Source organism: Elephas maximus, chromosome 8 (genome assembly GCF_024166365.1).
Source record: "Elephas maximus indicus isolate mEleMax1 chromosome 8, mEleMax1 primary haplotype, whole genome shotgun sequence".
NCBI classification, from domain to species: domain Eukaryota; kingdom Metazoa; phylum Chordata; class Mammalia; order Proboscidea; family Elephantidae; genus Elephas; species Elephas maximus.
Window position 1 is genome coordinate 46,700,077 of NC_064826.1, and position 24,553 is coordinate 46,724,629.

The following is a 24,553-nucleotide window of genomic DNA, read 5'->3' on the forward strand; positions in this document are numbered from 1 at the left end:
AGATTTGTTCGTTCTTCTGACAGTCAATGGTATATTCAACATTCTTCGCCAACACTATAATTCAAAATCTCAATTCTTCTTCGGTTTCCTTAGTCTTTGTCCAGCTTTGGCATGCATATGAGATGACTGAAAACACCAAGGCTTGGGTCAGGTGCACCTTTGTCCTTAAGATGACATCTTTGCTTTTTAACACTTTTAAGAGGTTTTTTGAAGTGGATTTGTCCAACACAATGTGTTGTTTGATTCCTTGACTGCATGGATGTTGATTGTGGAGTAGGAGTCTCCAAAGCAAGCATTCACTTAAGCAAGTGGACAAGACAAGCTATTTCAGAAGAAAACATTAGAACTATTTAGATTTATTTCTACCTCATACATTTTATTTCTGTTCTACATGTTTTATAATGTACAATATATATTAGAACATTTGTATTTTTATATAATTTAAAAGTACATTAATATACGTCTATTGCGAATATGTGCTCAACACTGTTTTTTATTATGGGATGCATGAGTTTTAAAAAATTTGGCAATCATAGCCTTAGAGAAACATTAAATACAAATAGTCATTGTTGCTTGTTGTTCAGTCAATTTCAATTCATGGTGAACCCATGTGTGTAGAGTAGAACTTCTACATAGGGTTTTCAAGGTTGTGACCTTTCAGAAGCAGATGGCCAGTGCTGTCTTCCGAGATGTATCTGCATTAGTTTGAACTGCAAAACTGTCAGCTAGTATTCAAACAAAAACAACTGAACCATTTTTGTCACCCAGGGACTCCTACAAATAATAGTTGTTGTTGTCATTGTTAGGTGCCATCAAGTTGGTTCTGAGTCATAGCAATCCTATGTACAACAGTCCTGTACCATTCTCATAATCATTGCTTGTTAGAGGTCATTGTTGTAGCCACTGTGTCAGTCCATCAGGTTGAGGATGGACTTCCTCTTTTTTGTTGACCTTCTACTTTACCAAGCATGATGTCCTTCTCCAGGGAATGGTCCCTCCTACTAACATGTCTGAAGTATGTGAAACGAAGTCTCACCATCCTTGCTTCTAAGGAACATTCGCTGTACTTCTTCCAAGACAGATTTATTTGCTCTTCCGGCAGCCCGTAGTATATTCAATATTCTTCATCAGTACTATAATTCAGAGGCGTCAATTCTTCTTTGGTCTTCCTTATTCATTGTTCAGCTTTCATGCATATTTTCATAGGCAGTTGAAAATACCATGGCTTGGGTTGGGCACAACTTAGTCCTCAAACTGACATTTGCTTTATAATACTTAAAGAGATCTTTTGCAGCAGATTTGCCCAATGCAATACATCCTTTGATTTCTTGACTGCTGCTTCCGTGGGCATTGATTGTGGATCCAAGTAAAATGAAATCCTCGACAACTTCAGTATTTTCACCGTTTACCATGATGTTGCTTATTGGTCCAGTTGTGAAGACTTTTGTTTTCTTTATGTTGAGGTGTAATCCATACTGAAGGCTGTGGTCTTTGATATTCATGAGTAAGTGCTTCAAGTCCTCTTCACTTTCTGCAAGCAAGTTTGTGTCATCTGCATATCTGCAGGTTGTTAATGAGTCTTCCTCCAATCCTGATGCCACGTTCTTCTTCATATAGTCCAGCTTCTCTGATTATTTGCTCAGCATACAGAGTGAATAAATATAGTGAAGGGATACAACCCTGCTGCACACCTTTCTTTACTTTAAACCACTCAGTATCCCCTTGTTCTGTTCGAAGAACTGCATCTTGATCTATGTACGGGTTCCTCATGAGCACAATTAAGTGTTCTGGAATTCGCATTCTTTGCAATGTTATCCATAATTTGTTACAATGGACACAGTGGAATGCCTTTACATAGTCAATACAACATAGGTAAATATTTTTCTGGTATTCTCTGCTTTCAACCAAGATCCATCTGAGAACAGCAATGATATCCCTTGTTCCACATCCTCTTCTAATTTGGGCTTGAATTTATGGCAGCTCCCTGTTGGTGTACTCCTACAACTACTTTTGAATGATCTTCAGCAAAATTTTACTTATGTGTGATATTAATGATATTGTTCGATAATTTGTGCATTTTGTTTGATCATGTTTCTTTGGAATGGGTACAAATATGGATCTCTTCCAGTTGGTTGGCCACGTAGCTGTCTCCAATTTTCTTAGCATAGACAAGTGAGCATTTCCAGTGCTGCATCCTTATTGAAACATCTCAATTGATATTCTTTCAATTCCTGGGGTCTTGTTTTTCGTCAATGCCTTCAGTGCAGCTTGGACCTCTTCCTTCAGTACTATGGGTTCTTGATCATATGCTACCTCCTGAAATGGTTTAACACTGACCAATTCATTTTGGTACAGTGACTCTGTGTATTCCTCCCATCTTCTTTTGATGCTTCCTGTGTCATTTAATATTTTCCCTGTAGAATCCTTCAATATTGCAACTCGAGGCTTGAAATTTTTCAGTTCTTTCAGCTTGAGAAATTTTGAGTATGTTCTTCCCGTTTGGTTTTCTATCTCCAGGTCTTTGCACATTTTATTATAATACTTTGCTTTGTCTTCTCAAGCTGCCCTTTGAAATCTTCTGTTCAGCTCTTTTACTTCATCATTTCTTCCTTTTTGCTTTAGCTACTCTATGTTCTCTTCTGACATCCATTTTGGTCTTCTCTTTTTCTCCTGTCTTTTTAATGACCTCTTGCTTTCTTCACATATGATGTCCTTTCACAACTCGTCTCATCTTGGGTCATTAGTGTTCAATGCATCAAATTTATTCTTGAGATGGTCTCTAAAATCAGGTGGGATATACTCAAGGCTGCACTTTGGCTCTCGTGAACTTTTCTAATTTTCTTCAGCTTCAACTTGAACTTTCGCAGGAGCAATTGACGTTCTGTTCCACAGTTGGCTTCTGGCCTTGTTCTGACTGATAATATTGAGCGTTTCCATTGTCTGTTTCCACAGATGTAGTTGATTTGATCCTATGTATCCCATCTGGCAAGGTCCACATGTATAGTCGCCATTTTTGTTGTTGAAAAAAGAAATTTGCAATGAAGAAGTCATTGGTCTTGCAAAATTATGTCATGCAATCTCCGGCACTGTTTTTATCACCAAGGCCATATTTTCCAACTACCAATGCTTCTCTGTTTCCAAGTTTCACATTCCAATCACCACTAATTATCAATGCATCTTGATTGCATGTTTGATCAATTTCAGACTGCAGAAGTTGGTAAAAGTCTTCAATTTCTTCATCTTTGGCCTCAGTGGTTGGTGCTTAAATTTGAATAATAGTTGTATTATTCACCTGGTCTTCTTTGTAGGCGTATGGATATTATCACTGACAGTGTTGTACTTCAAGATTGATCTTGAAATGTTCTTCTTGACAATGATCAAGACACCATCCCTCTTTAAGTTGTCATTCCTGTCACAGTAGACCATATGATTGTCTGGTTCAAAATGGCCAGTACCAGTCCTTTTCAGCTAACTAATGCCTAGGATATCAATGTTTATGTGTTCCATTTCATTTTTGACGACTTCCAATTTTCCTAGATTCATACTTCATACATTCCATGTTCCTATTATTAATGGATGTTTGCAGCTGTTCCTTCTCATTTTCAGTCATGCTACATCAGCTAATGAAGGTCCCAAAAGCTTGACTCCATTCAGGTGGACTCCACTTTGAAAAGGCAGCTCTTCCCCAGTCGTGTTTTGAGTGCCTTCCAACCTGAGGGGCTCATCTTCCAGCACTATATCAGACAGTGTTCCACTGGTATTCATAAGGTTTTCACTGGTCAATTTTTTCAGAAGTAGACTACCAGGTCCTTCTTCCTAGTCTATCTTAGTCTGGAAGCCCTGCTGAAACCTGTCCACCAAAGGTGACCCTGCTAGCATTTTAAATACTGGTGGCAAAGCTTCCAGTATCACAGCAACACGCAAGCCACCACGGTACAACAAACTGACAGACACATGGTGGACAATAAATAGTACTAGCTACTATTTACTTTCTGCTTATTCTTTGCTAAGTACTATTCAATTGTTTTATTTGTATTAATTCATCAAGCTCCTTAACAACTCTATCAAGTAGGTATCATATTAAAGTACCATCTTATTCCCATTTTGCAGATGAGAACAGTGAGGTATAAAGATTTTGGGAAATTTATCCAGAGATACAGAACTTCTAAGTATGAGGATTGGAACTCAGGCCAGTGGGCCTCCAGGCCCTATGCTCTTAACCACCCCAGTATACTCTCTCTGAAGAGTTATTGAATAAAGTGAGAGGAAGGACTGGACTTAGGATTTTAAGAGCAATCTATGGGAGCTCATTGTCCCCACTTCCTTTGGATGTTCTCCCATCTTGAACTTATTCTGCATGACAGGTGTTGGGGACACAAAGATAACTTAGACCTGGATTCTGCCCTCAAGAAGCCATATTCAATGCAGGAGATAAAACAGGTACAGGTAGCCCCCAACTTAAGTTGATATTCTGCTCTGATGACTCCGTTGTAAGTCTGTTCTGATGTAAGTTGAATACCTGTTTTTTTTTTTGTTTTGTTTTCATTGCCTTTTATTATCAGTAACTTTATAAATTCTATCTTTGAACATCTGCAAGTGAACATCTGAGAATGATAACATCAGTAAATTAACCACTGCAACATTTTATGTAGTACATATTGCTAATGATAAGATGTACCCTTCCACCCCCCCAAAAAAGTCATAAGTGTGGTACATCATAATTCGAATACATTGTAAATCGGAGGCTGCCTGTACTTAAATAGCTATAATCCATGTAGAAAGGAAGAAAGACAATAAGAAGGTATAGGAATGTGATCATTAAGGTTGTGTGTCAACTTGGCTGGCCATGATTCTCAGTGGTTTGGCACTTAGTTATGATGTAGTTTGGAAGTCATGTGATGATGTGATCACTTCCCATGATGAGATTTAATATATGTCATCACCTCCATGATGTGATCTGCTCTGAGTAGCCAATCAGTTAAAAGAGAGTTTCCTTGGGGGTGTGGCCTGCATTGAACATAAGTGGACTTTCTGGCAAGACTCGTGGGTTTGGCTTGCTCTGGATCTTACAGCTGGCTCCTGTTCATCTGACCTCCAGTTCTTGGGACTTGAACTAGTAGCTTACCCGCCATCTTGCCTGCCTATCTTGGGACTCATCGATCTTTGCAACCTGTGAGCAACAGCTCTGCTGTCTGATCTGCTGATCTTGGGTTCACCAGCCCATGCAGGCATGTGAATCAGTAGAAGCCTCTATCCTGACCCACAGACTTGTGATGTTCCAGGCTCTACAACCACATGAGCCATGTCCTTGATATAAATCACTCTATATATTTATATGCTTTACTGGTTTTGCTTCTCTAGAGAACCCAACCCAAGACATTTGGTACCAGGGGTGGGTTGCAGCTCTAACAGATACCTAAAATGTGGAAGCGGTCGTGAAACTATGAATGGGTACAGGCTGAAAGAGTTTTAAGGTGCCTTAAAGAGACCATTGGTGGAATTATGGACATCAAAGACAATTCTGACGAGGGCTCATAAGGAATTGAGGAGAACTGTAACACCAGAGATAGTGCAGATGGTGAGGCCTGAGGGGCTGTGAGGCCAAGGAACCAGAAACAGAAGCTGAAGAGAAACAAAATGTGGGAAGCAGAGCTGCCTCAGTCTCAAAAGGTAGGGCCTTGATCTCTGGTGTGTCAAAGGGTGGGGCCACAGCCAGCTAGGTTTCAAAGAGTCAGCTATTCACCCACTTGATTCTGGAATGTGGAGCCAGATCTGCTGCCCAAAGCTGAGGGGGCAGAGCTGCCATGCTAAAGGGGCAGAAGAACAGGGCCTGGGGGCCAACGGGGTAGAGCTGCCACTCAGGTGGACTAGGAGAATGGGCTGCCCAAAGCTGAGGGAAAAGAGATGCCATTCCAGTGGCCCTGGAAGGTGGACCTGAAGCCTAGGGCCGAGGGGCCTCCACCCAGAATCCTGAGAGTGTGGCCAACACCCGGAGTCTGGAGGGTGCGGCCATTACCTAAATGGTCTCAGAGAACAGAGGATATTTTCAAGACTTGAGAACTAATGTGATGTGTTCTGCTGACTTGCTTGGTGACTGTTATCCCTTCTTTTCCTCCAACTTCTCCCATTTGTAATGGAAATGTCTACCTTGTGCCTGTTCTACCATTGTACTTTGGAAGCAGATAACTTGCATTCTAGATTTCACAGATGAAGAGGAAGTTTTCAGAAGATGAGATTTTGGACTTGGAGTTAAGACTTGGGATGCTATGATGGGGTAAAATGTATTTTACATGTGGCAAGGACATGAATATTTGGGGGCCAAATGGTGGAATGTTATGGATTGAATTATGTCCCCCCAAAATGTGTGTCATTTTGGCTAGGCCATGATTCCCAGTATTGTGTGACTGTCCACCATTTTGTCATCTGAAATGATTTTCCTATGTGTTGTAAATCCTACCTCTATCATGTTAATAAGTCAGGATTAGAGGCAGTTATGCTAATGAGGTAGGACTCAATCTACAAGATTAAGTCGTATCTTGAGTCAAGCTCTTTTGAGATATAAAAGAGAGAAGCAAGCAGAAAAACAGGGGGACCTCCTACCACCAAGAATGAAGAACTGGAGAGAAGCTTGTCCTTTGGACCCAGGGTCCCTATGCTGAGAAGCTTTTAGACCAGGGGAAGATTGATGAAAAGGACCTTTCCCCAGAGCTGACAGAAAGAACCTTGCCCTGGAGCTGGCATTCTGAATTTGGACTTCTAGCCACCTGCACTATGAGAGAATAAATTTTTGTTTGTTAACGCCATCCACTTGTGGTATTTTTGTTACAGAAGCACTAGATAACTAAGACAGGGATTTAGAAGAGACGTTTCTTCCAGAAGGTGGAATTAAGGAAAACTTCATGGAGTAAGCCACAGCCGAGCTGTCTTGAAACTCCAGCTTATTGTCCAAATCACCACATGCTTTTGTAACAAATTTCAAAATTTTGAAAGTATCTTTGGGAAGGTTCATTTGGGGCCTTGGCCTTGCTTTTCTCCCTTTCACAGTCTCCTTCATATTGAAAAACAGTGTGCTTCTGTCGGGTTGCTATGAGTCAGAATCAACTCGATGGCAATGGGTTTGGTTTTTGGTGTTCTGAGGTTGGGCCTTAGCTAAGTCTTACTCAGTCTGGTTTCCCAGGCAGGAAGGGTGGAATGCAGGAGTGGGCAGCCTCAGGTTCTGAATAGTTTGGTTGTGGTGGCAAGGCCCAGACTTCCCAGCTCAGTGTGCCCAGGCCACGACCACTCCCACCTGCTCTGATGCCTAGTGGGAACAAGGTCACTTTTGGGATATGAAGTCCCCAAAACTGGAGTTTTGTACTCAGTTTGTAACTTAAAATTATAGTTTTTTTCAGCCAAAAATAGTCTTCATTACAGGAAATGATTCTTGACAGCAAAATATCTTCCCAGAATTATCAGCAGACAAGGGGAAAAACAACTTTGCAGCACACCCTCTCCTCACTTGTCGACATGGTTAGGTTCCAAAAACCAGGTCATTATGTGAAATCAGTGTTCTATGAAAATGGAGGATGACACCATCATTACATAACAGCCAAGTTACATCATTATATAACTGCCAAACCACTGAAAATCATGGCCCAGTTAAGTCGACATATAACCTTAACCATTAATGCCAGCGCTACTTTTGTCTCATACCTCATTCGTTACTGACAGACACATGTTGTTAATGGGCAAAATAGCTGGATAGTAGGTGTTTTTACTATTGTTGCAAATGTGAAATGTCGGATACGAAATAGTTGAGAAGTAAGGAGAATGTGTAGAATGAATTAGGACCTAATGAGGCACTGGGTTTTTGCTGGGAATGAGGCAAATAGTCAAGAGATGGTGTTATGAATATGAGGCACTGGGTTTTTGCTGGGAATGAGGCAAATAGGCAAGAGATGGTGTTATGAATATACCCCAGGAGGTGAGCTTTTTTAAGGCTGGGAGCTGCCACCTGTTGAGGTGGTTTAAATCAGGGCTCTGGCAGAAGTACATTATTTATTTGACAGTAAATGTGAGTGAAGCTCTGTTTCCTCTACATACCCGATTTAGGAATGTAGTCATTAAGTCCCCACACTGTGACTCAGCTCTGAAGATACAAGTGAAAAATGATTTAACTCACTAAGAGATTTGGAAGTTTTCTTCAAGCCTATAAACCCACAGCAAAATTGGCTGAGATATGGGATGGGAGCCAAACTTGATAACTTTCACATCTTTCCCCCCACTTCACTGTAAAAGTTTTTGGCTTAGAAGATGCTTAGTCTAGCATTTTCCAAGAAAAGAAAACCAACAACATTGATATGTGTATAATGATGCCGCAGCACTGGAGCCAGCACAGCTTATGATAATTTTATCTGTTGCGGGGTGGAGGGAATGGAATTTCATGGATGATTATGTTGAAACATGCCTGCAGACTTAAGTACTTAATTATGAGTTACATGTCTCTCAAGAAAAATATGAATTATAAGAGAGGAAAAGTCCTGACTTTAGTTCTTGGATCTGCCACTGATTTAACATAAAGTCTTGAACCGATCTTTGTACCTCATATTTTCCATGGATGAGAATAACATTACCATGAATGTATCATAGGCTTTATAATCATTTTTATAAGTTATTCTTTCAGAACACTGAGAAAGTTCAGGAGCCCTGGTGGTAGAATGGCTAAGAGCTCAGCTGCTAACCAAAAGGTTGGCAGTTCAAATCTACCAGCTGCTCCTTGGGGAGAAAGTTCAGAATCAAAGAATATTAGAGCTTTTTAAAAAGTTAAAGCAGAACTGGTTTAAGCAGTCTGAGACATGGACAGAAACTACCAAAAGTTATTTCAAACACTGAAAACCTTCAGTTTTCATTTAGAGCTTGTTCCATCTTTTAATACGTTATTCTTACCCTTTAAATATCCTTTTTGCTTTAAATTTCCCCTGGCTCCTGGGACTCTATTCATTCTCTAAGTAGGAAACAATGTTATCCTACTCTTTACAACATAAGAATTCTTGTATTATTGAGCAGAATTCTTTATATTCTTCAAGACAATTTTTACTCTTCTTTGTTTATTAATATATTTTTAGTGTATAATTAGTATTAGGTTTACTTTTGTGGATCTTTTTTTTTTTTTATAATTGCTGAGTTGTAATATTTTGACAGCTATTTCCTCTGGATTCTTTTTATTGCTCAGTCTTTTTTTTTAACTGAAAAGTGGGAATGAAAATTAAGAACTTCTGAGGTACAAAGAAGAATTTTCCAATGATTTCTAGGCCTTTTCCAGCCCTAGAAATTTAAGATGAACAATTTGACATTTCAGAACATTGCTAGAGAGTAGGTATTTTGGCTAATTTAAAGAAAAGGAAACCGAGCCTCGGAACAGTTAAGTGACTTGCTAAGGTTTCAGAGCTAATAAATGGTGGAAAAAAAATTCAAACTCAGGTCTGTCTGATTCTAAAGACTGTGCTCTTTCCATCATCATACTATACTGTCAACACTGGACCGTTTTCCATATAATTCTCACCTCTGGATTTCTTTTCCTCCACTCATTTGGCTGAATATATCTCTAATAATTATGATAATAGGAGATAAATTTCATTAGAGCTAACATCAGGAAAATGAAATTCTATTAAGCAAGAATTTGAATAGCCTAAGTTCTTTAGCTGGTGCGTGAATATTTTTTGTTGCAAAGAGATTTTTGATATAATGGCTTTTTTTTTTTTGTAACAAGATAAAAGACATTCATATTTGAAAGACTGAAATGCATGCTAAGTAAATTGCTTTGGGTAAGAGATGGCTCTAGATGTACAAAACATGTGCACAAGGAATAAGGAAAAGAAAAGAAACTAACCTTTGACTTTGGGATTTCTCACAGGCATTCTGCAAAGGCTCACTGATCCTAGAACACTTGGATGTATCTTATTGTCCCCAGCTGTCAGATGAGATTATCAAAGCACTGGCCATTTACTGCATTAGCCTCACATCTCTCAGCATTGCTGGATGTCCAAAGGTATGTGCAAGAGTCAGAGCTCAGACAGGCCAAGTTGAAGTACTGCCAAAGAACCCAGGTAGGGCAGCAGTCAGGGACTGAACTTAATATAGAACCTGTTTGCCATGTCTGGGCATTCTTTTTTTTTTTCTTTCCCCAAATTGGGAATAGCTTTATGATTTCATCTGTGTCAGAGAAGAATTGTCAAAAAGTTTAAAACAACTCTCACACAAATATAAAATGTGTCAAATGTTTAATCAATTAATGTGAGAACCAGTAGAATAGTGAAGCCAGTTCATAGAACATCGGAATGAACTGAGTATTACAGACATTGAAGAAAGAATGATGAAATATGATTGTTAGGTTAGAACCAAAACTGGTTAATGTCCAGGCAATAAAACCATAACCTTGGGGTAGTATTTTCTACCAGACAGAAATAATTTACGTCTCTCCTGGACAAAAATATAACAAGTTAAAAGGTAACTTCAGTGAATCTGGGCCCTAATGAATAGTAAACAGTATGTCAAACAAAAGTATAATTTTCCATAGAATTGCGTGGGTGGGACTGTTAAACAATGTCCAGGTTCAACATTGAACGGACGTACAATCATCTTTTTGTCTTATATTCAAGTTTTTGATAATTTTTCTTTATATCTGTTTATAAAAGAAATATATACTCATTGTAAAGAACTTAGACTACATAGAAAAGCATAAAGGAAAAAGTAAAAATCTGCTGCCATCCAGACATAAAATCCTTGTTAGCATTTTTTTTTTACTAATTTTCCAAAATTTTTTTGATGTACAAAGACATTAGAAATAATTATAGAAGGCCATTTGTTTTGTCTTGTTTTTTAAGAATAGAATCATACATTCCAAAAACACATTGTAACCACTTTCTTTTTACTTAATATACTACGGGTATATCTATATGTCAACAAATAGAGATCTCACATTCTGGATTAATATGGCAGATTTAATATACACATGTAATTTTGTTCTCTCTTAAACCCTACCAAACTATGGCAGTGGGGCAAGGGTGCATGTAGATAGGGAAAACAGATGAGACAAGAGTAACAAAATTTTAGAAGCTTGAAAATAGATGAACTAATTTAGTAGATCAGAGATAGTTTTGAATCCCAAGCCAACAGTAGAGAAAGCTGAAGAGCAACCTGACATACACTAAATCTTCAAAACCCTCAGGACCTTGGCAGCATCATGTACTTCTTGAGCTGGGGTAAGAGGGGGATTAACAATCAATGATCATGGAAGCAGCAGTCAAAAAATCAAACAATGTATTATTGCATTGGGCAAATCTGTTGCAAAAGACATCTTTATAGGTTAAAAAGCAAAGATGTCACTTCGATGACTAAGGTGTGCCTGACCCAATGCCTCAATCACCTCATATGCATCTGAAAACTGGACAATGAATAAGGAAGACCAAAGAAAAGTTGACACATTTGAATTATGGAGTTGGCGAAGAATATTGACTCTACATGGACTGCAAGAAGAACAAATCTGTCTTGGAAGAAGTACAGCGAAAATGTTCTTTAGAGGTGGGGGCTTTGTCTTACTTTGGACATGTTATCAGGAGGGACCAATCCCCAGAGAAGAACATCATGCTTGGTAAACTAGGGGTCAGCACAACAAAGGAAGACCCTTGTAATAGATTGGATTGTGTCCCCCAAGATAATGTGTTATAAATCCTACTATACCTGTGGTTATAAACCCATTTGGAAATGGGTTTTCTTTGTTATGTTAATGATGTAGTATTAGTGTACACTGTGTCTTAAATCAATCTCTTTTGACATACAAACGAGCAAGTTAAGCAAGCAGCAAGCAAGCAGAGATGGGGAAGATAGATGCCATACCACAGGAAGATCGCCATGGAATAGAGAACCAGAAGCTGAAAAGAGGCTAGGACCTTCCCCCAGAGCCGACAGAGAGAAGGCCTTCCCCTAGAGCTGGTGTCCTGAATTTGGAATTCTAGCCTCCTAAACTGTGAGAAAATACATTTCTGTTTGGTAAAGCCACCTACTTGTGGTATTTTTGTTACAGCTGCACGAGATAACTAAGACAACCCTCAGTGAGAAGGACTGACACAGTGGCTGCAACAATAGGCTCAAACATAGCAGTGATTGTGAGAATGGTGCAGGACCCAGCAAAGTTTTGTTCTGTTGTACATAGTGTTGCTGTGAGTTGGAAGTGACTTGCCAGCACTTAACAACAACAAAATAAAGAGGACTGGTTGAGAAGCAGATAGATCCCTAGATCCCCTCCCTTGCTTCATACCACTAAGCAGTTGTCCCTCTACACCCTCAAGAGAAACCTGGAGATTTATTTCCTAAAGTGGCATTTTCCACCTTGGAACTGTTGATATTTTGGTTTGATATTGACTGTTGCCTCCAAGCCATCTATAAGTTATTTTATCAGTTTATTTTATGTTTGCTTACTGTATCCTAGTTTCTTGCTTTGTTTTGTTTCGATATGTCCAAATGAGTTGCTTGGGTGAGCTACCTTGAGAATTTTCACCTTTGGAGCTCTGACGTCCTGTCACTAGATGGCTAGAGCTGTTATCAGGTGTATGAGCTTGAGTCTATTCACTTTTCTTGTGTGGATTCAGCTCAGGTGTCCAGGTAGCTGGTCATCAAGTGTGTGGTCCAGGCTCTGTCCTACAGCCTTAGATGGGCAGGGGTGTTTGGTGTAAGTACCGATGTCTGGTTGCAGCAGGGCATCATGCTCTGAACAAGGCAGGAAGCTGAGAACTTTCCTGAGTGTCTCTGAGAAAAGTGCGTCCCTGTTCCCTAGAGCGTACAGGTGGGTGGGTTCTGCAGACGGGCCATGAGTACCCAATGCTTTTGGTTATAAGGACTGGGAGGTACCAGTTATGCTTGGACCCCTGTTGCGGATGGCTGGGAGACCTGAGTAGAGCCACCAGTCCTTAGGCCCCTGATGTGGGTAGGTGAGGACCCTGTTTAACAGGCAAAGTGGTATCAAATATCAAACACCCACCTCTCCACTGCACAACTTACAAACAGTTGCAGTCTGCTAGCAAGGGCCTATTCTCCTGAAATAGGCCTACACGGGTCCATGCAGGGGAGAAAGGTATTCAAAATCCACGGACCATTTATGCTTGGACGGGAGCCACTTCTGTCCTGAGCTCCCCAGGTTAGTGGAGCTGGCAAATTATCTTTTCCCTGTTGCGAATTTATTCCTTCTCCAAGGCCAGGAGCATGGCTCAGGGTGCTCAAATGGGCCTATCTCAGGCCCAAAGAAATCAACAGCCTCTGAAGCTGGCTTCGGGGCAGGGGGTGCGGTAAAATATACTCAAGTACGTAGCTTTTGCTGAGAGCGCCGTTCTTCTCTGGTTCTGGAGGTGTGCATAGGCTGTGCAGGTGGCTGCTTCTCCCTGAGAAAATTGCAGCCAAACACTACTACCAGCCCACCGCAACCACTCCTGGGAGTGGTGCCTGGGGGATCCTAGGGATTCAGGTCCGGCAGCTCCTCTCTGCTTCTGAATGGTATCTCCCTCCCCCTCCCACTCAGTCCGTTATTCTAACTTTGCCTTTGATGTTCAGGGCTGCTAGCTTGTCATAAATATAATCGTTTCACTTGATTTTTTGGGTCTTTGTTGTAAGAGGGATCAGCGGAAGCATCTGACTATTCTGCTGTCTTGGCCCTGCCTCTGAACTATTGATATTTTGGATTGGATAATTCTTTGTAGTGGGGAATTGTCCTGTGCATTGTAGAATGATTAAGAGCAAACTTGCCCTTAGCCCACTAGATATCAACAGCAGACTTCCTTCCCACCTGTGACAGTCTAAAATGTCTCCAGACATTGCCAGATGTCCCTGGGGAACAAAATCGTTCCTGGCTGAGAATCACTGCTCTAACCCAGTGAAACAGAGTTTCAGGAGTGGGAGACACCAGGTATAATTAAGGACTTGGGTACAAAAGTGAAAACGGGGATTAAGTAACTGAATGTTGAATGTGGAGACGCACAGGCACCTTTTCCGACTCATCCCCCAGAACCTGGCAGCCAGATCTTTCCCTCCAGGGGGGTGATTAGAAGCCTCTTCTCTGGGGACCCTGACCAGCCCAAGAAGAAACACCTAAAAATACTGAACTTTGGAAGTTTCCCAACAAATAACTCACCTTCCTGGAAGCCTAAACTAGAGAAGCCCTACAGCATGATTCAGACCTTCCCATCTATTTTTTGGTGCCATAATATCAATCAAGGATTATCAGTCCTGAAGAAAACCTCTGGAATTGAAGATAAAGACGGAACAAATTGATAGGAAAAATTTGCAGGAAACAAAATATGCAGAGAATAGAAAGCTAAAAAAAAAAAAAAAAAATTTAAATCCTTACTAACAACCTTGTTCTCTATTATTCATACTGATGGGCTTTATTTACTAAAGCATCACCCCAATTCTCAAGACCCCCTGCACTCTAGCTAGTCTAGAAATCTAGCTTCTCAATTGTTCCATTTTTGTGTTGGATGGTTTAAAAGAATGATGCTGAAACCTCCTAATTCCCCCACAGCTAATTGTGCCACAGTAAAGAGGGGGGAAATGATGTGGTAAACCATGACAAAATGAAGCCAGGAAGTTCACAGCACAACTCTTTATGTTTAGTTAACACACACATTTATAATTAGGGAAACCAGATGTCTTCCTGGTCAGCATCATCTGACTCTAGAAGTGAGCTGGATCAAGGAATTTAGTATTCTAGCAGCACTGACCAACTGGCCTTCTGCAGCACGCCCTACCCTGCCAGCAGTCAAAGCTCACAGGGATCCTTCCTTTCATGGCACACGGATATATGAGCAATACCTGGCTCACAGGGAACTGCCCTGGCTATAATGCAGGCCCGAATGGAGACTGGGCCTTTAGTGGCTCTACTAATTAGGGAAGAGAGCAGGAGAACGTGAAAAGGGAAGGCTCCAATAAGAACAGGAAATGGGTGTAGATTTTTGTTGTTGTTGTTGTTAAGGAGAAACTGAGGGAATTTCTTGTATAAACTGTGCGGTGAATATCGTCTTAGAATCTAGTAACTAGGGATGTTACACAAATAGGATATCTTGAAATACATCACTTTGCAGCAAAGGTCCAGGGTGAGAAAAAAGGAAGGGGAGTAAATTATTTCAAACCTCATTGCAAGGGAGCAGAAGTGTTTACTTTGCCATCTGAATTGTTCTATTTGGATTATGGGTCAGTTGAGTATTCTGATTTAGAAGATGTGGTTGACCATAATTTGAGCCAATCTGAATGCTCCTCACCTCACCTCACTTTACCTAGAAGTCATTAGGCTATGGTCCAGCTGAATATATTTCACTTACATTGCTTGAGATGAGTCATAAAACACATTAGTGTCTGGCTCATCATTTTCGGCTAAGTTTCCCAAAAGCCCACAGGTCAGTCTTCAATAGTCACCTTATTCATCTCATAGAAGGCCAGCTCTTCCTGTAACCATCTTACTCTCTAAGGTCAGTGAATAGTGCTGCCACCTAATTGTACCCAGTACTAAAAAAGCCAAGAAAAGAAACTGTAGCTCTAAAGTTAGAAAAAGAGTTATTTGCTATAGGCCCACAAGTTCTAAGACCTCAGCAGTGCACAAGGCCTTGTCATGTTTCATCTTCATTATATCCATGTGCTAGGAATGATTAGAAAGAGGTAATAAGGGATGGGAAAAGAGAGAAAGTAAAGTAAATCCCTGGACAAGAAAAAAGTGTTCCTGCAATACACCCATGAGGAAGATAAAATAAGCTAAAACTGGCCAGGCTTTGGAATTGCATTTCTGTCAGGGAGGTGTAGGTGAAATATAGCTGAGAAGGTGACTGAGCCAGGTCACAAAGCCCTGCTGCTCTTCCCTAAGGCTGCCCTGGACTCAGTTAAAGCTACATAACCCTGACGGTTGGGAAAAACCTCCAGGGCATACACAGAATTTTCTGCCTTAGATAAACTAAACTAATACAGTAAAATATTTTACCCAAAAAGTTTATCATCAGAATTATCTCCAGAGCTTTGATAACTGGGAGCTAAGAATTAACAATACTTTTTGTTTGTTTGTTTTTAATTACTCTGGTTTTACAGACGGGGAAAGGAAAGGAAAGGTATAGGGCACAGGGCAAATGATTTACCCTTTAATGAAATAACGAATCCAATTCCAGGGTTTTTCCCAATAGGCTTGCAGTGTTAAGGGACAAGTGTAAAGTCTTTGCTAATTCTGGAATTCCACATGACAATCCTACTCTTTAAACCTTTATTTTCTTAGTGCAGTTGGCTGACATGTTTAGAAATTCTTTCAGTGTAGAAGTTTCAAAAGGTTCAGAAAGAAAATCACATAAGATATGATCAACACATCATGTTGTTAGGTGCCGCTGAGTCAGTTCTGACTCATAGGGAGTGACCTTACGCACAACAGAATGAAATACTGCCCAGTCCTGCACCATCCTCACAATTGTTGCTATGCTTGAACCCATTGTTGCAGCCACTGTGTCAATCCATTTCTTTGAGGGTCTTCCTCTTTTACTCTGACCCTTCCTCTACTTTACCAGGCATGATCTCCTTCTCCAGGAACTGATCCCTTCATGATAACACGTCCAAAGTATGTGAGACGCAGTCTCACCACCCTTGCTTCTAAAGAACATTCTGATTGTACTTTTTACAAGACAGATTGGTTTGTTCTTTTGGCAGTTCATGGTATATTCAATATTTTTCGCCAATACCACAGTTCAAAGGCATCAATTCTTCTTTAGTCTTCCTTATTCATTGTCCAGCTTTCACATGCATACGAGGCAACTGAAAACACCATGGCTTGGGTCAGACGCACCTTAGTCCTCAAACTGACATCTTTGCTTTTCAACACTTTAAAACGGTCTTTTGCAGCAGACTAGCCTGATGCAATGCGTCTTTTTATTTCTTGACTGCTGCTTCCGTGGCTGTTGATTGTGGATCCAAGTAAAATAAAATCCTTGACAACCTCAACTTTTTCTCTGTTTATTATAATGTTGCTTATCGGTCCAGTTGCGAGGATTTTTGTTTTTTTTACATTGAGGTGTAATCCGTATTGAAGTAAGTGCTTCAAGTCCTCTTCGTTTTCAGCAAGCAAGGTTGTGTCTCTGCATAAGTCAGGTTGTTAATGAGTCTTCCTCCAATCCTAATGCCCCGTTCTTCTTCATATAGTCCAGCTTCTTGGATTATATAGGTATGGTGAAACGATACAGCCCTGATGCTCACCTTTCCTAACTTTAAACCATGCAGTATCCCCTTGTTCTGTTTGAATGACTGCCTCTTGATCCATGTACAGATTCCTCATGAGCACAATTAAGTGTTCCAGAATTCCCATTCTCCACAATGTTATCCATAATTTGCTATGATCCACACAGTCAAATGGTAAACATCTTTCCAGTATTCTCTGCTCTCAGCCAGGATCCATCTGACATCAGCAATGACATGGCTGGTTCCACATCCTCTTCTAAATCCAGCTTAAATTTCTGGCAGTTCTCTTTCAATACACTGCTGCAGCCACTTTTCAATGATCTTTAGCAAGATTTTGCTTGCATGTGATATTAATGATATTGTTTGATAATTTCCGCATTTGGTTGGATTGCCTTTCTTGGGAATAGGCATAAAAATGGATCTCTTCCAGGCGGTCAGCGAGTTAGCTGTCTTCCATATTTCTTGGCATAGATGAGTGAGCACTTTCTGCGCTGCATCCATTTGTTGAAACATCTCAATCGGTATTCTGTCAGTTCCCAGAGCCTTGTTTTTTGTCAATGCCTTCAGCGCAGCTTGGATTTCTTCCTTCAGTACCATCAGTTCTTGATCATATGTTACCTCCTGAAATGGCTGAACATTGACCAATTCTTTTCGCATTCCTTCCATCTTTTGATGCTTCCTGTGTCATTTAGTATCAATGCATTATAATATTTTACCATATATTATAGAGAGTCCTGGCATGTGGCATTGGTTAGTGTATTAGTTATCTATTGCTGTGTGAGCAATCATCCCAAAATTAGTGCCTTGAAACAACTACTATTTTATTTGCTTACGGTTCTGCTGGTCAGCAATTTGGGTTGGTCTCAGTTGGGCAGTTTTCTGCTGGTGGAGGTGCAGGGGTTGCTCATGTGGCTGGAGCTACGTATTGGCTCAACTCAAAGCTGGGTGGTTTGGGAGGTCTCAGCTGCGATGGCTTCTCTTTGCTTAATGTGGTTTCATCTACTAGTAGGCTAGTTCAGCCTCTTCAAAGAGTAAAAACACATTCCAAGCAGGCAAGAGTGTGGAAGCTGCAAGGTATCTTTTGGTCAAAGTAAGTCACAAGGTTAGCCTAGATTTAAGGGGTGGGGAAACAGGTCCCACTTTTTGGAGGGAGGAGCTGCAAATTATTTGTGGCCATTTTTAAACCACTGCACATATATTCTCACAAATAAATAAAAATAATAGAATATAAAAAAAAGAAATAGCTAAATATAGTATAATATCCAAGTAGTTGATTTACTCAGGGCCTCTCCCTCTCTTGCATATGCATCCAAAATATTTTCATTATATTTAAGAGCTCCTCCCTCCCCAAGGTTCAGTGACTTATCCGAAAGCTGGAGCAAAAACTTAGGCACTGGGTATCAGGTGTCCTTTATGGCCTTTCAAGGCAAGCCGTTTCTTACTACATTAGATTTTCATTAGTTAACATCTGAGGAAACGAATTGTTATTGGTCAAAAAGTTCATTTTGTGGGCTACTCAGATCCTCTTCTTGCTGCCCATCTTTGAGGCATTGTTTTCTTGGGATCACCACTAGAGGTGCTAGTGAAATTTTTTGACTTCTCAAACAATTAAAACTCAACAACAGAAAGACAAACAACCCAATTAAAAGAACAGGCAAAAGTCTTTAATAGACGTTTCTCTAAAAAAAAAAAAAACCAAACCCAGTGCCATCGAGTCGATTTCGATAGCGAGCCTATAGTTTCTCTAAAGAAGATACATAGACAAAGCACATGAAAAGATCAACATTATTAGACATTAAAAAAAAAAAACCAAGCCCATTGCCATCAAATCAATGCTGACTCATAGTGACCCTATAGGACAGGGTAGAACTGCCCCAGAGGGGTCCCAAAGCTGTAGATCTTTATGGAAGCGGACTGCCACATCTTTCTCCAGCGGAGCAGCTGGTGGGATCAAACCGCTCACCTTTTGGTTAGAAGCAAAGTGGTTAACCACTGCGCCATCAGGGCTCCTTCATTAGACATTAGGGAAATGCAAATTAAAAGCACAATGTGATGCTACTTCACACCCACTAGAATGGCTATTATCAGAAAAAATGGAAAATCAGTGTTGGTGAGGGTGTGAAGAAATTGGAATCCTCATGCACTGTTGGTGGGAATGTAAAATGGTACAGCCTCTGTGGAAAAGAGTTTGGCAGCTCGTCAAAAAGTTAAACATAGAATTATAATATGACCCAGCAATTCTGCTCCTCTATAGATACACCAAAAGAACTGAAAGTAGGGACTCAAACAGATATGTTCACTGCAGCATTATTTACAATAGCCAAAGGTGGAAACACCCAAGTGTCCATCAGCAGAGGAATGGATAAACAAAATGTGGCATTCCTATACAATGGAATATTATTCAGCTATAAAAAAAAGAAGTTCTGATACATGCTACGACATGGATAGATGTTGAAAACATTATGCTGAGTGAAATAAGTCTGACATGAAAGGACAAATATTATATGATTTCACTTATATGAAGTATCTAGAATAGGCAAAGGCGTAGAGACAAAATTTTATTAGTGATTACCATGGGCTGGGGGAAAGGGAAATATAGTTATTGCTGAAGAAGTACTGAGTTTCTTTTTGGCGTGATGAAAGACTTAGAAATGGACAGTGGTGACAGCCATACAACATGGTGAATGTAATTAATGTCACTGAATTGTACACTTAAAAATGGTTACAATTTTTAATATATATTTTGTTAAGCATATTTTATCACAATAAGATTTTTTTAAAAAGGTATCTAAAAAAAAAGTACAATTAAGCAAACATGAAAAACAATGGTCAGGTTCTGTTTTGCTCTAAAGAGCCCTTATATTTAAAATAAAACATCAGACTTCATAGATTAATAGCAGAGATGAATAAACATAATAACTACAATTATTGGGTATTTACTGTATGCCAGTCACTGTTTGGAGCCCTGGTGGTGCAGTCGTTGAGAGCCACAGTGAGCTATGGCTGCTAACCAAAAGGTCGGCAGCTGCTCCCTGGAAACCCCATGGGGCAGTTCTCTGTCCTGTAGGGTTGCTACGAGTTGGAATAAACTCAATGGCAACAGATTTGGTTTAGTTTTTTTTAGTCACTGTTCGGGGCCCTGGTGGTGCAGTGGTTAAGCGTTAGGCTGCTAACCAAAAGCCAGCAGTTCAAATCCACTAGCTACTCCTTGGAAATCATATGGGGCAGTTCTCTGTCCTGTAGGGTTGCTATTAGTTAGAATCAACTCGACAGCAATGGGTTTTTTGGTTTTAGTCACTGTTCACATATATTATCTCATTTAATCCTTATAACAATCTTGTGTAACCAGACAGTGACAGAGCTGACATTCAAATCAGAGAAAATTCTACTAGTAAACAACATGGGAAAAGATTCAACATAATAGAGAAGTGTAAGATAAAACATTATTTGAGGTATCACTTTTATTATCTACTAAATTATATAATTTTAATGGTAATACCCAGTAGGTGGCAAAGATTCAGTGAAATTAGTTCTTATGTTACAGATGGAATTGTATATTAGTACAGTCCTTTTGTGAAGCAACATGGAAATACATAAACAAGAGCCACAAAAACAGTTATACCCTATGTTCCACTTTCTGGAATCTATCCTAAGGGAAACGATTCAAAATTTGGAGAAGACTACATTCACGAACACATTCATCACAATGTTATTTAAATAGTAAAAGAAATACTGAAATGTCCAGAAATGTGGAAATGGTAAATTATTACATGTCTAGTAAGTGAAACATTTTACAATTATTAAAGATTTTTAGTATGAAGACTGTGAATTAGTATGGGAATGCATTAGTTAAAAAAGCAAAGCAGGATGCAAAATTAAGTACTATATTCACAATTCTGTTAATTGGGGGTGGGGAGGTGGGTGAAGACCTAATAAGAAAGATGCCAGAGTATTGATAATGGTTATACTAGGGTGATGAATTTGTATTTGTTTTTCCTTTGCTATTTTTGCTCATTTTTTTGTAAAGCAGTTATATTATTTTTAAAATATGAAGTAACTTTATTAAAAAAATAAGCCAAAGTATTTTTCAAGGCATCAAAACTAGCTGTGCTGTGAACAACATAACCTCTCACCACTGGGGCTGAGATCAGGGCCATGTGTCTGGGGGTTAAGAATGTATCTAGCCATCTCTATCCCCAGTTCCCAGGCCCCAATCCATAAGTTCCAACAATATCACCTCTGTCATTGGACATCTTGAACTTCTGATCTACAGGAAATACCAGGCTCCTTTTTATCTCTCCCCTTAGCAAATACAATCTAGCACTCTGAGCTCCACCCACCCTGGACTTCTCCTTTACCTCACTGTCTGTTTTTTCTTCTACAATTCTGAAAGCCTTTTTTTTTTTCTTTTTTCCCAGCGACACCAGATCCTCAGAGACCATAATATGTCAAGAACTTCTGAAGGCATTTTTGAGAGAATCAGTTGCGATGCTGGCATGTTAAACCTTGGTACTGAGCATGTTCTGAAAACAGGACATGCTCAGACGATGACATCTATTTTTCTGAACTTAAAAGGTGTACATTTCAAAGGGAAGGTTTTTTTCTGTATAACTCTCTCAACTTTATGTTAAAAACAAGAGAAAGCCTCATAGCATATTTTTTAGAATGTTCAAACATTTAAAATAAGAAAATTAGTCAGAAAAAAATTCCTTTGCGAACAGTTATCTAGTTGATTCTGCAGTTCTTAGCTCAGTTTTAAGTTCAAAAGTTCACCTGTGTAAGTGAAATAATCTAAGAAGCAGTGTTGAATTATTTCTGCAGAATCTCAAGGCAAACTCTCAAAATGCTGGAACCCTCATGATAACTTCTCAGAGCAAGGTTCATGCAGTCTCTGTGGCTTCTGCTCCTTTCTCCCTGCCTTCAAACCTGGTCTCACCTACTTGTCACTTTCCAAAAAAGCTCAGGTTATTCCACTTTTCTTGCACATAAACCATCAGAGATATCCAGACCTATCCTCAAGGCAACCTGACCCTGTCTGCGGGTTAGCTTCAGGAGATACGTATTTTGTAGAAATAACGTTATTAAACCTATTTTGTACAAATAATGTTATTAAACCTATGTCATAAACTGACACCTTAGAATAGATTTTAAGGTCAAAGGCAAACCCCATCTCTGCAGCATTTCATAAGTTGTTCATGTTTGGTGTAATAAATATTACAAAGGAAGTTTTGATGAAGTTCCCCATCCACACCAGAGTACTCTACAATGAAAATAATAGCAAGCTCACAAATTATATTGGTACCACTTGAGACATATATTTTATTGTTTTTGACCTTATTTGGAAACAGAGGTAAACCACTAACCTCGGTTACAGGCACGTCATGTGACAAGCTGGGTAAAAGAGCATCTGCAAGGGTCCTGATTTTGTTACTCTCTGGGATGGAGTTCATCTGACTAATCAGTACTTACTTTGGCTGTGTGTTCAGATTACTGATTCAGCGATGGAGCTGTTATCGGCAAAATGCCATTACCTGCACATTTTGGATATCTCTGGTTGTATCCTGCTTACCGACCAAATCCTTGAGAATCTCGAGAGGGGCTGCAATCAACTACGGATCCTCAAGATGAGATACTGCAGACATATTTCCACGTAAGTATGTACCTGAATATGAAAAGCTTTGAGGACTACTTTATGAGAAAGCAAAATATATGACTACAGCATTCTTAGTACATAGTAGCTATCTTAAACAAAACCAGTGAAGCTCTCTTCCAAAATGGTCTTTGTGGTTCCACATCCTAGCAGCCCTTCTACTTCTTAGCTTTGCTCCTTGCAGCATTATCTCTAGCTCTTCAATTCTTCTCTCAAAATACTTCCATTTAGTTAATCTCCCCTAGGAGTGAAGAAATAATCTGATTAAACTAGCTCACAACTAATTGTAAATTACTAATAGTTCCCCAAACTTCTCCTCAACTATCTGCTTGATAATTAAGTTAATTAGAGATTTTCTATAAGATTTGGAGCTTAGAGTACTCTGACTTGACTGCTGCAGTCAAGTTTGAAAATTCTGCACTAGTGATTACTTCTGCAATGAACTAATGCTAATCACTGTTATTACAGGAAGGCAGCTGTCAGAATGTCAAATTTAGTTCAGCACCAAGAATACAGCCCTGAGGACCCTCCGCATTGGTTTGGCTACGATAGTGAAGGCAAGCCTCTTACAGAACAGTACAAAATGACAACACTTAAAGATGATTTAGACTTGACATTCAAAGACTCAATGTTCAGTAGTGAAGAGGAAATAGCATAACCTTCAGTCTCAAGTAGAAAGAACAAAAAATCTAGAACTTGGCAACTTTTCTTCACCTTATACAAATATTTTTACTAGCTGGATTACATATGTGCCTAAATAATCATGATTAAAAAAAAAAAGAAGAAGCCAAAACGAGTACTCTTACTATGTAAATTTTCCACCTAATTCTAACTTAACCAAACCAGTAGTTCTGATGAGATTATTAGATCTAAGGTTACACTTATATGAAACAACCCTAAGAGGTGTAACTTTTTTGATAAGGAATTTAGGAGCTTGTTTTAGAAATGAAAAGAAAGCAGAGATGACCATGTAAATCAAAGTAAGAGTTTGAGCCAGGACAGTGACGCTAAGATCTGTGAGGCTTTATTGTAAAGGACATATACATTTTTAAAGAAAACATGGCTTTATCATTTCCAGACATTTGACAACAAAAGAAAATTAAATGCCAGTTAACCCTGGACTCATCTCAACATTTGACACAGTCCAAAAACAAATCAAATAAAAACAAGATCTGTGAATAGAAAGGATATCCCTGCAATGTCTCAGAAAGATCTCTTTTTAACCAAATTTACACCTATCGAGGAATTTTTAAACTATGCTATGCCAAAAAGATGATTTCCCTGTTTCACACTAATAAAACCAAAAACCAAACTTATTGCCGTCAAGTCGATTCTGACTCGTGGTGATCGTATAGAACAGAGAAGAACTGCCCCACAGGGTTTCCAAGGAGCAGCTAGTGGACTCAAACTGCCGACTTTTTGGTTAGCAGCCATGTGCTTAACCACTGCACCACCAGGGCTCCTTGATGCTAATAGGTCGGGGTTATTAATTCATATATACATGTTAATTTTTAACAAACTTTCATCTATAGATTGTAACTATTCTGATGAAAGACAGTTCTTTTTACATTTTAACAGAATTCAAATGAACACATACCAATCTATGGTTATTTGATGTTATATAATATTGATGTTTGGTAGAGACCAGGAAAAAGCACAATTCTGCTCTGACGGCCA

The 24,553-nt window shown here is 39.5% G+C and overlaps 2 protein-coding genes across 6 annotated transcripts in view; one reads left to right on the forward strand and one right to left on the reverse strand.

Annotated features, from left to right (window-relative positions):
* Positions 1–24,553, forward strand: part of FBXL13 (F-box and leucine rich repeat protein 13) — a 358,734-nt gene that overhangs the window by 271,503 nt on the left and 62,678 nt on the right. For 2 of the 4 annotated variants that reach the window (XM_049893083.1, XM_049893084.1), the window contains exons 19-21: positions 9,893–10,027; positions 22,713–22,876; positions 23,345–24,283. In XM_049893083.1, the coding sequence (XP_049749040.1) occupies positions 9,893–10,027; positions 22,713–22,876; positions 23,345–23,534 (489 nt within the window). In that variant the 3' untranslated portion in view covers positions 23,535–24,283. Of the gene's footprint in view, positions 1–9,892; positions 10,028–22,712; positions 22,877–23,344; positions 24,284–24,553 lie in introns of those variants that run through there. The other 2 variants (XM_049893085.1, XM_049893086.1) reach the window with 1 other exon arrangement.
* Positions 1–24,553, reverse strand: part of FAM185A (family with sequence similarity 185 member A) — a 159,093-nt gene that overhangs the window by 49,661 nt on the left and 84,879 nt on the right. The window contains exon 9 of one of the 2 annotated variants that reach the window (XM_049893107.1): positions 22,040–23,117. The exons of the other annotated variant lie outside the window; for it this stretch is intronic. Coding sequence (XP_049749064.1) covers positions 22,965–23,117 — 153 coding nt within the window. The 3' untranslated portion in view covers positions 22,040–22,964. Of the gene's footprint in view, positions 1–22,039; positions 23,118–24,553 lie in introns of those variants that run through there. 2 annotated transcript variants of the gene reach the window in all.